The sequence below is a fragment of the Aotus nancymaae genome, unplaced genomic scaffold, assembly GCF_030222135.1.
Source record: "Aotus nancymaae isolate 86718 unplaced genomic scaffold, 86718_ANA_hifiasm-v0.15.2.pri h1tg000057l, whole genome shotgun sequence".
NCBI lineage: Eukaryota > Metazoa > Chordata > Mammalia > Primates > Aotidae > Aotus > Aotus nancymaae.
This window is the reverse complement of record NW_026988471.1, coordinates 36,121,511-36,136,077: the sequence shown is the minus strand read 5'-3', so window position 1 is coordinate 36,136,077 and position 14,567 is coordinate 36,121,511. Positions and strand designations below refer to the sequence as shown.

The window sequence follows — 14,567 nt, the reverse complement described above, 5'->3', positions numbered from 1 at the left end:
GGGAACAGGTTATACATTTGTTTTCAGGTATTTGATAACTATTAGGCATTACTACATGATGAAATTTTATTTCAACAGCTTGCTTTGAATGTGCGTTACTACATAAATTAATACTTTAAAATATCAACATAAAAATGTAATGGCAAACAGCCACTGAGAAATGTTTTGGAAAAGAACATTAGTAACAGATGTAAAAATTCTAGCCAACAGATAATCTTAATAAAGGTAGTTAATATTGCTGCTCTGCTAAGCAGAGCAGAAACATTCTTAAACCATATGCAGAAAAGTATAGTATTTGTAGAGGAACTAAAATAAAGATGGATGAATTTTTACATAAAGCCTGTTAATTCTGCTACTGGGTTATTCAGGTTCTTAGGGTTCAAGAAGAAGAATATTTTATGCTTATATTGGTTCAAAAAATGGTAGGTTTTATTTTAATATAGCTAAGTTATTTCATTTATCAATAAAATAATTATAATTTAGTCATTTTCATATTTTAATAGGAATTAAGATACTTATAAAAATATTTTTGTCAGTCTCAGAAAGAAAAATGATCTAGTTAAGATAAAACTATTATACTGAATCATTTGAGAAAATATACAATTCCAAGAATTCATTCATTTTCTGTTTGTCTTTATTTTCTACTTGGATGTATAAAAACTTCAAAGCAGCTTAAAAGCATATGTAAAATATAAGAGAGCATAAGCAAATTAATAAAAACATGGGTAAGGACATAGAGAACTAAAACTGCCTGCCTACCATTCAAACCTACATACTTGCTACAGGTAGTCCACAAATTCGGCTCTGTTTTTTGTTTTTTTTGTTTGTTTGTTTGTTTTTGTTTTTGTTTTTTGACAAAGTCCCATTTGTGTTGCCCAGGCTGGGGTGCAGTGGCACGATCTCGGTTCACTGCAACCTTCACTTCCTGGGTTCAAGTGATTCTCTGCCTCTGTCTCTCTGGTACCTATAACTACAGGCACGTGCCACCACACCCAGCTAATTTTTATATTTTTTTTGTAGAAATGGGGTTTTGCCATGTTGGCTGGGCTGATCTCAAACTCCTGGCCTCAAATGATCCGCCCACTTCAGCGTCCCAAAGTGCTGGAATTAACAGCCATGAGTTTCCCCACCCGCACCACCTCAGTTTTCAGAGAGAAGATGGAAAGCTTGTTGTTTTCACAACTTGCAAAGTTCATGAGATAAAACACAAATCTTTTGTTTAAGAGATAGTGCAAGATATTAATATTATCACATGAGTTTTCCCTAGGGCCTATCTTAACAAAGATAGTGTTTTAAATAATGTAAATTTTATCATCTACCAAATTATAAATTTCATGGGGCTTTGTCATTTAATGATCTTTAGCCTGTGCTGTTGGCATGATACCCAGGATTTTCTTGACTTACAAGGGTTACAAAAACATTCTAAGTCAGGACTCAAAATTATTTTTACCCAGTTATTACTAATAGATGCATTTCAAAGGTGGTATTAGACATAGTTAGATCAGTGGGCCTCAACGAGCTCAGCCCTACTACCCCACGCCCCAAGAGTTGCTAATATAGTAGGTCTGGAGTAGGGCCTAAGAATTTGCATTTCTAATAAGTTGCCTGATGAAACTGATCTGGGACCACAGTTTGAGAACCACTGAGTTATACAGTAGTTTTGGACAGATTGTACTTGACACTGATCTGCAATGCTGAGGTTTCTTTTAGACTGAAGAGAACCATTATGTACAAGTGGGAGACCTTGTGCCAGAGACACTCAGTCCTTCCTCACAAGGTTGTATGTGAAAACCTTTATTAGGTTCCTCACAAATGTTTGTTGGATCTCAGTGTCGTTCCTGCATATACATTAGGTCCTGATACTTAAGGAAATTGAAAGTATGTATCTGACATATGTTAGATAGGAATTTAATCAGCTTGAGAAACTCTCATGGGAGGTGTGGAAAGATGAATATGAAGTAAGAGAAGGAAATATGGAGCTCCCAATACATTACGGCCGTGTTGTACACATGGTATTAGCCTCATTATACAAGTGAAGAAATCGATGGAGTGGGGGTTGCAGGGAGGTGCCAAAAGTGATTGGTAGGTGGTTATTATTATTTTAACATCATTACTACTAATAATAATTTATTTGTGAGTGATTTAAAGAAAGTCTAACCATATCTGATACTGCTTGACTTTTACATAAATTAATACTCTGAATGTTTTCATTTTAGATTGTAAATTCAACTGCCATAAACGCTGTGCATCAAAAGTACCAAGAGACTGCCTTGGAGAGGTTACTTTCAATGGAGGTACAATTCTTTTTCTTAATTTCTGTAAAAGAGCAGAAAAGGTCATGATTATTTGGTGTATTATCTTCAGATAAAGTTCTATTTTCTTAATTTATTTTGTTTCTTAAAGATTTTCTTCTGATTTAATAATCAAGCAAAATACAGAGACCACTGACGGTATACGTTTATTAGTAATCATGCCTTCCTCTCTTTCCTCTACCCACTGTTACTTTGTAGTCTGATGCAGCCAGTGGTACTATATATCCTCTTGCATCTTTAGACATGAAAGAACTTGTTTTAAAACCCTGCTGTTGTCTCTATTCTTTCATAGTTCTAATATTTACTAACTGCTTGCTATACCAGGCACTGTTCTAAACTCTTTAAATATATTGACAGTTCAACCTAAGAACAACCCTTTGAGGTAGGTGCTAAGAGATTAGTAAACTGAGGCATCAATACATGAAATAACTTGCCCCAGAAATATAGCCAATAGGTGGCAGAGCTGGAAGTTAAACCCATATGGTTTGGTTCCTTAGTCCCTAGTGATTAGAATATATTATACAGCCTCTCTCTCTCTTTCTCTGTCAAATAATCATTATCCATTTTCTCTTTGGGGCCTTTTTTTGTTTGTTTTCAAGATAATACTAAGCAAGGCAGTTAGTTACCTGTTTTTGGAAGGAAGCAGTAAGGACTCTTAACTTTTCATCATAATTTTCCTTTAACAATTTATATGACTGGTAACAATTTTTATGTAAGTAGTTCTTAAAAGGAAAAGCATAAAAGAAATGAAAATTAAACTCTTTGAAAGAGTTTAATTAACATTTTCTCTTGTGGCATGTTTTCTATGGTTGTTGGTTGTCTTAGTCTGTTTGTGCTGCTATAACAAAATGCCATAGAAATTTATTTTTCATACTTCTGGAGACTGGGAAGTCCAAAGCAGTGGCAGATTCTCTGTCTGGTGAGTGGGGGTCCATTTCCTGGTTGAAGGCACCTTGTGGTTGCATCTCACGTGGTGGAACAGATGAAGGACTCCCATGGGCATATTTTATAAGAGCACCCAATCCCAAAGACTCCACCTTCCAAAGACCCACCACCACTAATACTCTTACCTTGGGAGACCACACCCGGCTAATTTTTATATTTTTAGTAGAGATGGGGTTTCACCATATTGGCCAGGCTGGTCTCGAACTCCTCACCTCGTGCCTCTGCCTCCCAGAGTGCTGGGATTACAGGCATGAGCCACCACCAGCCTAGCCAGGAGTTAAGATTTCTAAGGGGAACCAGACATTCAGACCATAGCACTGATTAACACCATTGACACAGCATGATTAGTTTTCTCTTTTGGTTAATCTGAATTAGTATAGTTTGTCTGTGACTAAAGTCTTTTCTACATTTATAGTTCATGTAATTGTGTTTTTGTGCTTTTCCAGCTTTTGATAAATGGATATGAAATACAGTTATATTTATCTTAATGTGCATTTGATTACTAGTGAGATGCTTAAACTCACTAGTAATCAAAAAAATGCACCATTTTACATTAGCAGTGTATGAGGATTCTGATTTCTCTGCATCACTCCTGTCACTTGTTATTGTATATCTTTTTGATTACAACCATCCTAGGTAGGGTGAAGTGGTATCTCATTCTAGTTTCCATTTGCATTACCCTGGTGGCTAATAATATTGAGCATCTTTTCATGTGCTCATTGGCCATTTTTATATATTGTTTGAAAAAAATACCTATTCAGATCCTTTGCTCATTTATTTATCTGTTTATTTTTCATTGAGTTTTAAGAATTTTTAAATACTTGGATACTAGTCCCTTACCTGATATGTGATTTGTATATATTTTCTCCCATTCTGTGGGCTTTCTTTTAACTTCATAAGGTGTTGTTTGTAGCACAGAAGTTTTATATTTTGATGAAGTCCAATTTATTTATTTATGTTGTCACTTGTCTTTTTGGTGTATTAGGAAAGCTTTGCCTAACCCAAGGTGACAAAGATTTACTCTCATGCTTTCTTCTGTGAGTTTTATAGTTTTAGTTTTTACATTGTATGTGATCCACTTTGAATTAATTTTTTTATATGTTTTAAGGAAGGGGTACACCTTCATTCTTTTGCATGTAGAGATATATAGTTATCCTAGCCCCATTTACTTAAAAGACTATTTTTTGCCCATTGAATTTTCTTGATACTCTTGTCAAAAATCAGTTAACCATAATGGTGGTGGCTTATCTTCGTTTATAGTATTTGTCATACGGAAATTTAAAATTCTAATGTAATCAAATTAACTTTGTGCCTTATGATTTGTATATTTTGTATCTTCTTTAAGAAATAGTTTATCTTAGGCCAGGTGCAGTGGCTCACACCTATACTCCCAGCATTTTGGGAGGCCAATGTGAGTGGATCACCTGAGGCCAGGAGTTCAAGACCAGCCTGGCCAACATGACGAAACCCCATCTCTACTAAAAATGCAAAAATTATCTGGGCATGATGGCAGGCGCCTATAATACCAGCTACTTGGGAGGCTGAGGCTGGAGAATCGCTTGAACCGAGGAGGTGGAGGTTTCAGTGAGCTGAGATCACGCCATTGCACTCCAGCCTGGGTGACAAGAGTGGAACTGTATCTCAAAAAAAAAAAAAAAGAAATACTTTATCTTAACTCATAAAGATATTTTCTTATATTTTAAGACTCTTAAAACTTTTTGCACATTTAATAGACTTCCTCTATTAATATGAAACTCTGAAATTCATTTAAAATTTTACCAGAACCTTCCAGTCTGGGAACAGATACAGATATACCAATGGATATTGACAATAATGACATAAATAGTGATAGTAGTAGGGGCTTGGATGACACGGAAGAGCCATCTCCCCCAGAAGACAAGATGTTCTTCCTGGATCCATCTGATCTTGATGTGGAAAGAGATGAAGAAGCCGTTAAAACAATCAGGTAACATGTATACATATTACAAGCTACTTCCAGTTGCAAGGTCAGTTCAAGATCTCATTAAGAAAAAGCCATGTCTCTTTAAGTGGGACCTTAAAAATAATTTAAAATCTAAATAAATTGTGGCTAATTCTTTTACATGCAATGAAGTATTTCTGAAATAAATTATATCACCCTTGCCATCCACTCAAGATGGGAAGGTATGAGAATCCTTTTTGGGTTTTCTTTTTTTTTTTTTTTTTAATGCTTTTTTAAGTATGGTCTACATTTAAAACTTAGTTGTGGAACAGCCACTGCAAGGTGTTAGTATTGAACTTTCAGTTAAAGCAACCCATTTTTCACACAGACAGCTTTAACTGGTAGGAGAAACAGCAATAAAGAATATACTTATGAAAATGTTGCATAAAAATAGTGATGATGAAGAGGGCAGTTTTCATATTGCCACAGTTAATCCAAGTATTAGCATTTTGTAAAAATGTTAGACTACAAAACCGTTCTAAATATGCCACTCTGTTCATAGAAATTCAATTTTTTGTAGCCTAGAGGATATACTACCTTGTCGCAAAATATCCCCATTTTGGCAGGTTTTGTTTTTCATTGGAAAAAAAGAGTTACTTAAAGAAAATGAGTCATTTATCAATCTCAGATGGCTCAGTTGTCATTTATTCTGATTGGCTTATCATCAAATAACAGTTCTTACTATCATTAGCATTATTAACAAAAATTTTGTCTACCCATTTTGGAGACTATTGCAGAACCTAGCTAGCTTACTTCATAGTTTAAAAGTATTTAACTGTTTGAGGCTCAAATTTCAAAACAGTGTATTTTATACATATACTCCAAATTGTAGTTACTGAGCCATGTTTCACTGCTACCTAATTTGACTCATTACATTTTCTTAGTATCTGTAAATCATTTTCCTTTAAATATCTTCTAGTAGAAATACATTTTGCTAACAACATGATTAACTGGATTTGACATTTGAGTTATATGTACTTGCGTTTTGCCTTGTTATGGATTTGCTAGTCTGTCATGCTGCCCAGGGCAGGAAAACTCTTCAACAGCAAACCCAAATGAGACCCTCTCCTGGGCTCCAAATATTCCAGTTTGGGAGGGAGGGTGCTTTTTGCTCTGCTCATTGTTTTTAATTTTTTTGTGTGACCCTTCAGAAAACATTCATGATAAGTAAAGAGGATTTACGATATTATCTTAAAAAGAATCAGTTATGTATCTATCCTCATACAGGATTAATTTTTCTTAAGCCATTGTTTATTTTACTAAGAGATTTTGAAAAAATTTAGCTCAATTATCTTTTAAAAGTCTTCATGTTTCTACAATATTTATATGATTTTTAAAACTCTACACATATTTATAAATTTTAAATATTTTGTAGTCCATCAACAAGCAATAATATTCCGCTAATGAGGGTTGTACAATCCATCAAGCACACAAAGAGGAAGAGCAGCACAATGGTGAAGGAAGGGTGGATGGTCCATTACACCAGCAGGGATAACCTGGTCAGTAATCACATACATTGCAATATGTTAATAAGACTTTGTTATGAATTTTATTTTGTACATTTTTTAAAATGATGATGAAATATATATTAAGACATTATACACACTGCAGCAGTTTATAGAAGATACACTGGAATTATAGTTAAATTTGTAAGGAATTTTTAAAAGGCAGAATATTTAATGTATTTACAAACTGGTAGAGCAGTCAATATTCAAAAAGGATCTGGGATTGTTCCACAATAAAATATAATTAATTTGAAACACAATGGAGCCATAAATAAATATAGAAGGAACTAACACTTCATCTAAAAAGTCATTTTATTACCAAAGATAGGAAGGATGCGTGTTTGTTTTTCTGTAGACTTTAACTTAGTGTAAATATGCAGGTTGTTATTTAGATCCAGCAAAGACGAGTAATGATGAAATTTTAGTAGAAAGAAAATAGATTTAAAGAATCAGCATAGTGTAATAGCTAAGAACATAGACTTTGGAGCTAGACTGCCTAAATCTCTGTAACTTGCTGTAACACTGTATGACCTTGGGAAAGTTACTTAGTTTCTTTATGCTTTAGTTTCCTCGTTTGAAACTGGCATAATAATTGTAACCACCTAATAAATCAAAATCAGTTAACATATGAGAAGATCTTGGAACAGTGTTTGGCATACAGTAAGGCACTCAATAAATGTTAGTAGCCAATATTGTATTTTTTAAATTTGCTGAATAGATTATTGAAACAAGCTTTCTAATAAACCTTTTAAGAATAAAATGAAGTACCCAATACATTTAGGTGGCCTAAAGTTTTATATGATGATAACAGTATAGACTGCAGTGTGTATGTGTTTTCTTTTATTTATAGTTCATATCCTTGCAAATGTAACTTGAAGTGGTGTGCCTACAGTTGGGAATTTAATGGTGTATCAAAGGTGCTGTTACATCAGATTAACAGAGGGAAAGATAGGTAATTCAGCAAATGGTGTTGGGATAACCATGTAGCCATTTTGAAAAAAATAAAGCTTTATATATACCTCATACTTTACACATAATAAATCTAAATATATCAAAGATATGAATGTAAAGAAATTAAACAGTAGAAGAAACTTTGGGAGAATTATATGTTTAATAGTAAAGAATAAAAGGTCAATAAATTCAATCTCACTAAAAAAAATTATACGTGGCAAAATCCAAAAGCAAAGACAAATGAGAAACTAGGAAAAATATTTTCAACTCATTCTAAATAAGGTTTAATTCCATACTATGTGAAGAATGCCAACAAATTAATAAGACAAAGACCATAACACAATAGGGAAATGGACAAAGAATATGAACAGAGAGTTTCTCAGGAAATACAGACTCTTACACATAAGAGCTTGATTTCATTTATAGTAAAATAAATATTACTTTAACCTTTCACTGAAATGCCAATTTTTATTTTTTCAGTATAGCAAAGATCAAAAAGTTAAAAACATACTGCATTAGTGAGGGTGTGAGTAAATAGGCACTCTCTTATGTTGCTGATGAGACTATAAATTGGATCAAGACTTGTGTAGAATGATATAACACTATCAGGCAAAATTACATGTGTACATGTCTGTTGACCCATCCTAATGATCTGCTACTGGCTTAGCAAATCAACTTCTAGAAATTTAGCCTATAAGTAAATTACATATTTATATGTGTGTGTATATGTGTGTAGTATATATGTATTCATATGTGCATGTATAAAATTCTCTAAAAGGATTCCCAGAAACTTAATAACATTCTTTGCCTGGAGTAAGGGTGAAAAGTAGGGATGAGTGATGGTGGGAGTGATACTTTTCACCATACTTCCTTTTTATATTTTTGAGAATTTTGAACTTCATGAATCTTAAACTTATTCACAAATACAAATTTATGAATGTAAATGAAAGGAAAAGTTAGGTACAAGTACTTTGGAGAAACCATTTTTGAACTCAGAGTTTTCTCATCTTTATTTTATAGAGAAAGAGGCATTATTGGAGACTTGACAGCAAATGTCTAACGTTATTTCAGAATGAATCTGGATCAAAGTATTATAAGGTAAGGATATTACATTTTTTAAATATAAGCATTAAGATAGTAGGTTTTTTTTCAGATAATCATTAACTGTCATATTTGAAGATATATATAATGACTAGCTAGTATGGTTTATAGAAGTCACTGTTAGGTTCCTTGTTGAAGCAACTGTTTACTGTACCCCATTTCACTGCCCACAGCAGCTCTGCTACCAGACTGTTTGTTGTTGTTGTGTATTTATTTATTTATGGCTTGCCTGTCAGGTTGCGGCTGCTTTCCTTCTGGATACTATGATTTAGATTAGACTGCTTAGAAATTCCCATCATCATTGCCTGTCCAGAAGAGGTCAGTGAGGTATTTAGTATTTCTCCCACCTTCTACCTTGCCTTGGGTTCTAATTCCCAATTGCTTGTTTTGGCTCTTAATCTCCTTTTTACAGTCATCTTTGCTTGGCCTGACTCCATGTTTTGCCACATCACAAACTGATAGCAAACAAGATTATAATGAAGCAGTTAGGTCAGTAAGAGAGAATGGGAACTAATGGCTTGCTTTGAGCAGGTGTTTGTTTTTTTTTTAAGTAAGTTTTTTTGCCTTAGGAAGTGGACTAAAAACATAATGATTGTTACAGTTAACTCCAATGGACAGAACCAGAATGGAGTAGCTTAAACAACTGACCAAGATTCTGCTTTTTCTGTCATTATTTCTGCTTCTTACTTGCTTTGGGGCTGTAACTTCTAGACTACTGTGAAGTTGAATTAATGATGGTTGGAAGTTACAAGTGTTGGATACAGTGGCAGATTACCCTCCTAAATCTTCTCCTTCCTTGCATCCTAATGATCTGTGGCCTAGTTATCAGAGTCCATGACCTGTCTATGGCATTGCTGGACATTGCAGCTCATTCAAGACAGGCCATGTCATAAGACTTGACTGTGTGTTATGTGCCACATACTTGTGTCCTTCTTAATGGCATTTGTTGAAATGCATCTCTTTGGTTCTTTAGTGTATTTAAAAATAAAAACATAGATGTATTCATATTTTCCAATGCTTAATTTTTTACTTCAGGAAATTCCACTTTCAGAAATTCTTCGCATATCTTCACCACGAGATTTCACAAACATTTCACAAGGCAGCAATCCACACTGTTTTGAAATCATCACTGATACTATGGTATACTTCGTTGGTGAGAACAATGGGGATAGCGCTCATAATCCTGTTCTTGCTGCCACTGGAGTTGGACTTGATGTAGCACAGAGCTGGGAAAAAGCAATTCGCCAAGCCCTCATGCCTGTTACACCTCAAGCAAGTGTTTGCACTTCTCCAGGGCAAGGGAAAGATCACAGTAAGCAATAAACTTCTTGCTGGCTTTTTCTCCTCTTTAGTTCTCTTAAGCATTTTGTGGGTATGGTTTTGTTCCTTTGTTCATCTTAAGCTTTGTCTTTAGTAACCAATACCATTAGTTAATTCTTTAATAAAATTATATTGGTTGGCCAGGCATGCCTGTAATTCCAGCACTTTGGGAGGCTGAGGCGGGCATACCACGAGGTCTGGAAGTCGAGACCAGCCTGGCCAATATGGTGAAACCCCGTCTCTACTTAAAAATACAAAAATTAGCCAGACATGGTAGCGTGCGCCTGTAGTCCCAGCTACTTGGGAGGCTGAGGCAGAAGAATCGCTTGAACCTAGGAGGCGGAAGTTACAGTGAGCTGAGACTGTGCCACTGCACTCCAGCCTGGGCAACAGAGAGAGATTCCAATTCAAAAAAACAATATTATATTGGTTATAGTATATATACATATATACAATGCCCAGTGCTAGGCTCCAGAGTAAGTTTTCCTACATGAAAATCCTGGCTATACCATCTGTTATATGATCTTAGGCAAGTATTTCATAGGGTTGTCAGTATTAAATGAAAGAGAACCTGTAAGATACAGAACAGTGCTTGGCATCTGTAAAGTCTCATTGGATTATGTATACTACTGGTATCAATATTTTGCTTCATAGTGGGGAACTAACTTTTCCTTTCATTTACATTCATAAATTTGTATCTGTGAATAAGTTTAAGATTCATGAGGTTCAAAACAAGCAATAAAGTGTTACAGTTCACATCACACTCGTGAAATCTGTTAAGTTAGAAATAACTGTATTAAAACATACAGAAATATTTAAAAATCATTGAAACATGTTTTGCACGAACAAAATTTATATAATTAAATCTAAATTGGATAAAGTTTCAAAAGTAAACAGTTAACAATTAAAAGGTCATTATAATGCCACTTCTCCCCCATTTACATTGTTTTGCTTATGGGGACACATAACTCACTCATTTGAGAAATATAATCAAACTGAACTAAGTATCAACAACTTTCCAAATATAATTTATTTTAGTTTAGCTATATTTTGTACAACTTTTATGTAGGTCCTGAGCTAAAATACACGATACATAGAGAAATCACAAAAGCTCTTTAAGGAGAGACGGGATATATAAAGGTGGTAGATGGTACCATAAAGCAGTACAGTGCAAAAGTGAGGAATACATTACTTTAAAAACTCAGATACAGACAGGAAGAGTAAACAAGACTTCATAGTAGAAGAACCTGATTTGGACCTCAGGTAGGAATACAACAGGCAGAGCTCAATGGGAGCAGCGGAGGGGTAACATGTAGTTGAGACAAGTGTACTGAGGATCGTGACTGTGTACATGTTTGGTGTTTAGTACTGATTTTGCATTGGGGTGGGTGTAGGTAGGTGGATGTTTCATGGTGGTTCTTAAGTTTTGGAGGTTTTTAAATGGAACTCTGTGTCATTCTAATTAAAGCTAGGACTGTTTCCTCAGAAAACAATACAGGCACTTAACACACACTTTTTAAAAGATAAATGAGGTGATTTATTTCAGGTAATAAATGTATTAACCAAAAAAGCAACATTATAAAATTATAAAAAGGAAAGCAATTTAGAACTATATAAAAACTCTTTGTTCCCTATCCCCACCTCTTCCACTCACCAGAAGTAATCATAGATTTATTTTTGTTTTTAATTTAAGTACTGCTACCCTGCAATTCCCTTGACCCTGTTTTTTTTTTCTTTTTGCCCAAGAGACCGTGTCTTGCTATGTCACCCAGGTGAGAGTGCAGTGTATAAATCAGAGCTCACTGCAACCTCAAACTCCAGGGCTCAAGGGATCCTCCTGTCTCAGCCTCCTGAGTAGCTAGGAGTACAGGTGCACACCACTATGACTGGCTAATTTTTAAATTTTTTGTAGAGACAGGGTGTCATGTAGCCCAGGTGGTCTCAAACTCCTGGGCTCAAGTGATCCTCTGCCTCAGCCTCCCAACACACTGGGATTACAGTGCAACTTCCCTTTTTAACTTAGTAATATCATGACTAGCTTTCTGACTTTCTATTTATAGTCCTACATCATCAATTAAATGTGTAGATAGTATTCTTTTGTATGGATGTATCTCATTTTACTTAACTAGTTTCCTGTTGATGGGTTGTATGTGTTGATTTTTTTTCATGTACATAATTGTATTAACTGTGTGCTAACCTGTTTTTTAAGTTTGATACACCATAAGCATTCAATGGCAGTAAAGATTAATATTATTGTCATATACTAAATTTTATCCTTTTCTCAAATATCTTTTTTATACTTTACAGAAGATTTGTCTATGAGTATCTCTGTATCTAATTGTCAGATCCAGGAGAATGTGGTAAGTAATCGTTATAGCTAATGTGTATACTGGGTAATTAAGGAAAATAAAAGGTGAAAATCTTTATGAGAGAAATTGGTTCATCGCCCAAAGTATGAGGCTAGACTTTGTGGTTGATAACTTCCCTAGGAGTTCTACTTTATAGAGGAAACTAAGGCAGATTTTTTTACATTAAAAAAATAATAAAGCTAACTTTTTCACTAGAAAAAGTGACATTAGAATATTACAAAGCAATAAGACTGGCTCAAAGAGAAGGCAGCCATTACTTCTTGTGCTGTCAGCAGGGGAAGCTTCCTAAAGGAAGTGCAGTTTGAGCTATGCCTGAAAGGATGGAATGGATTTTTGACAGAAGTGCTAAGGGGATAACGGTCAGGGAACAACCTTTCATGCAAGTACATGGAGCACCAGGATGAACAAATAGGGAAGCAGGAAATGGACTCGTAAGGAATGGTGAATAAATTAAGTTTGGCCGGTGTATATAGGTACGTTTAGGGTTTTATAACAGGTCAGCAACTTTTTCTGTAAGCTTTTTGCAAATGCCTTAGGCTTTGCAGATTAGAGGTCCCCAACCTTTTTGGCACCAGGGACTGGTTTTGTGGAAGACAATTTTTCCACGGAGGTGGGGGATTGGGAGATGGTTTCAGAATGAAACCGTTCCACATCAAATCATTAGATTTTCTTCAGGAACGCACAACCTAGATCCCTCACATGCACAGTTCACAGTAGGGTTTGTGCTCCTCTGAGAATCTAACGCCTCTACTGATATCGCAGGAGGCGGAGCTCGGGCGGTAATGCCTGCTCTCCTGCTGCTCACCTCCTGCTGTGCAGCCCGGTTCCTAACTGGCCGCAAACCGTTACCAGTCCACGGCCTGGGGCTTGGGGACCCTGTTGTAGACCATATACAACTATGCAACTCTGTGGTTGTGGCAAGAAAGCAGCCATAGGCAGTATATAAGTGAATGGGCATGACTATGTTCCAATAAAACTTTATTTATGGACTCTGACATTTGAATTCATTTAGTATTTACATGTCATAGAATATTATTTTGATTTGTCCAGTCATTTAAAGACCATTTTTAGATCAGGGACCATACAAAAAGAGGCAGCAGGCTGAATTTTGCCCACAAGCCAGAGTTTGCCAATCCCTGGACTAGAAGGAAAACAGGCTAGAAAAGGAAGTCAGAAAATTTTTAATTGTTATATATAGTTTCTCAGATTAAAATCTTTCTTTTCTACTTGGGGCACTCAGCTGTTACAGTTCTCTAACATATAAATGTTGTTTAAGATTTCTAAGATTGCAATGAAGATTGGGCTCTAGTAGTATTATTGGAGATAAGAGAATTTCAGAGCTATAATCTGTGAATCTCTTGTCCTAGTGGGAGGTAGACTAGATACCGTATTCTTGGGGCGAGAAGGAAGAATATCAAAAAAACAGAAGAGCACAAATTTTGAACGATCCCATGGGAACTGAGGATATATCCATCCATGTCTTAGGGGGAAAAGGATTCAGAATTGGCTTTTGTTTAAAATATATATAAATATACATACATACATACATACACTTTCCTAATAATTATTATATATATGTTGGATACCTCCTAATCTAATTAGAACCAAAGTTTGATTAGTTAAACAAAAAGTTTATTAAACTTGAGAGGCTTATAAAAATGGTTCTTACAAACCGTAAAATTTTAATTATAACTTAACATATATACATGCGTATTCACTGGCTTTTGTTGCAGAGCTGAGGCTTTGTCTTTATAAGTGTGGGTCCGCTAAGAAAAGTTCCACTTTTTCTTTCATCAGTCACAATTGTAATGCAATTTTGACACTAAACATCCCATATTGGTATATTAGTTCTGTTAGTTTTGACAGCAACAAATACTACAAAAAAGAAAAAAATGGAAGAGGGGGAAGAGCAGTGAGAAAAGATGGAGGAGTGGATTTGAGTTACAGACTTTCTCTCATGTATTCTTTTCATCAGTCTCTCAAAGTCAGGCTAATCCCAGTCATATGAACTTTTGAATTTTTCTTTCAAAAATCAAAAGCAAATATTTTTAAAGGTAAAATAGGCAAAACTTCATTTCTAATT

At 35.1% G+C, this 14,567-nt stretch overlaps 2 protein-coding genes across 5 annotated transcripts in view; one reads left to right on the top strand and one right to left on the bottom strand.

The window, feature by feature from the left end:
• PRKD3 (protein kinase D3) overlaps positions 1-14,567 on the top strand; it is a 61,385-nt gene that overhangs the window by 29,983 nt on the left and 16,835 nt on the right. For all 3 annotated transcript variants that reach the window (XM_021674414.2, XM_064364006.1, XM_064364007.1), the window contains exons 7-12: positions 2,217-2,294; positions 5,040-5,223; positions 6,614-6,737; positions 8,715-8,792; positions 9,831-10,107; positions 12,423-12,475. In XM_021674414.2, coding sequence (XP_021530089.2) covers positions 2,217-2,294; positions 5,040-5,223; positions 6,614-6,737; positions 8,715-8,792; positions 9,831-10,107; positions 12,423-12,475 — 794 coding nt within the window. The remainder of the gene's footprint in view (positions 1-2,216; positions 2,295-5,039; positions 5,224-6,613; positions 6,738-8,714; positions 8,793-9,830; positions 10,108-12,422; positions 12,476-14,567) is intronic.
• Positions 9,347-14,567, bottom strand: part of NDUFAF7 (NADH:ubiquinone oxidoreductase complex assembly factor 7) — a 42,108-nt gene continuing 36,887 nt past the window's right edge. For both annotated transcript variants that reach the window (XR_010337916.1, XR_010337917.1), the window contains one exon: positions 9,347-14,359. The gene's annotated coding sequence lies outside the window, so the exon portion shown is untranslated. The remainder of the gene's footprint in view (positions 14,360-14,567) is intronic.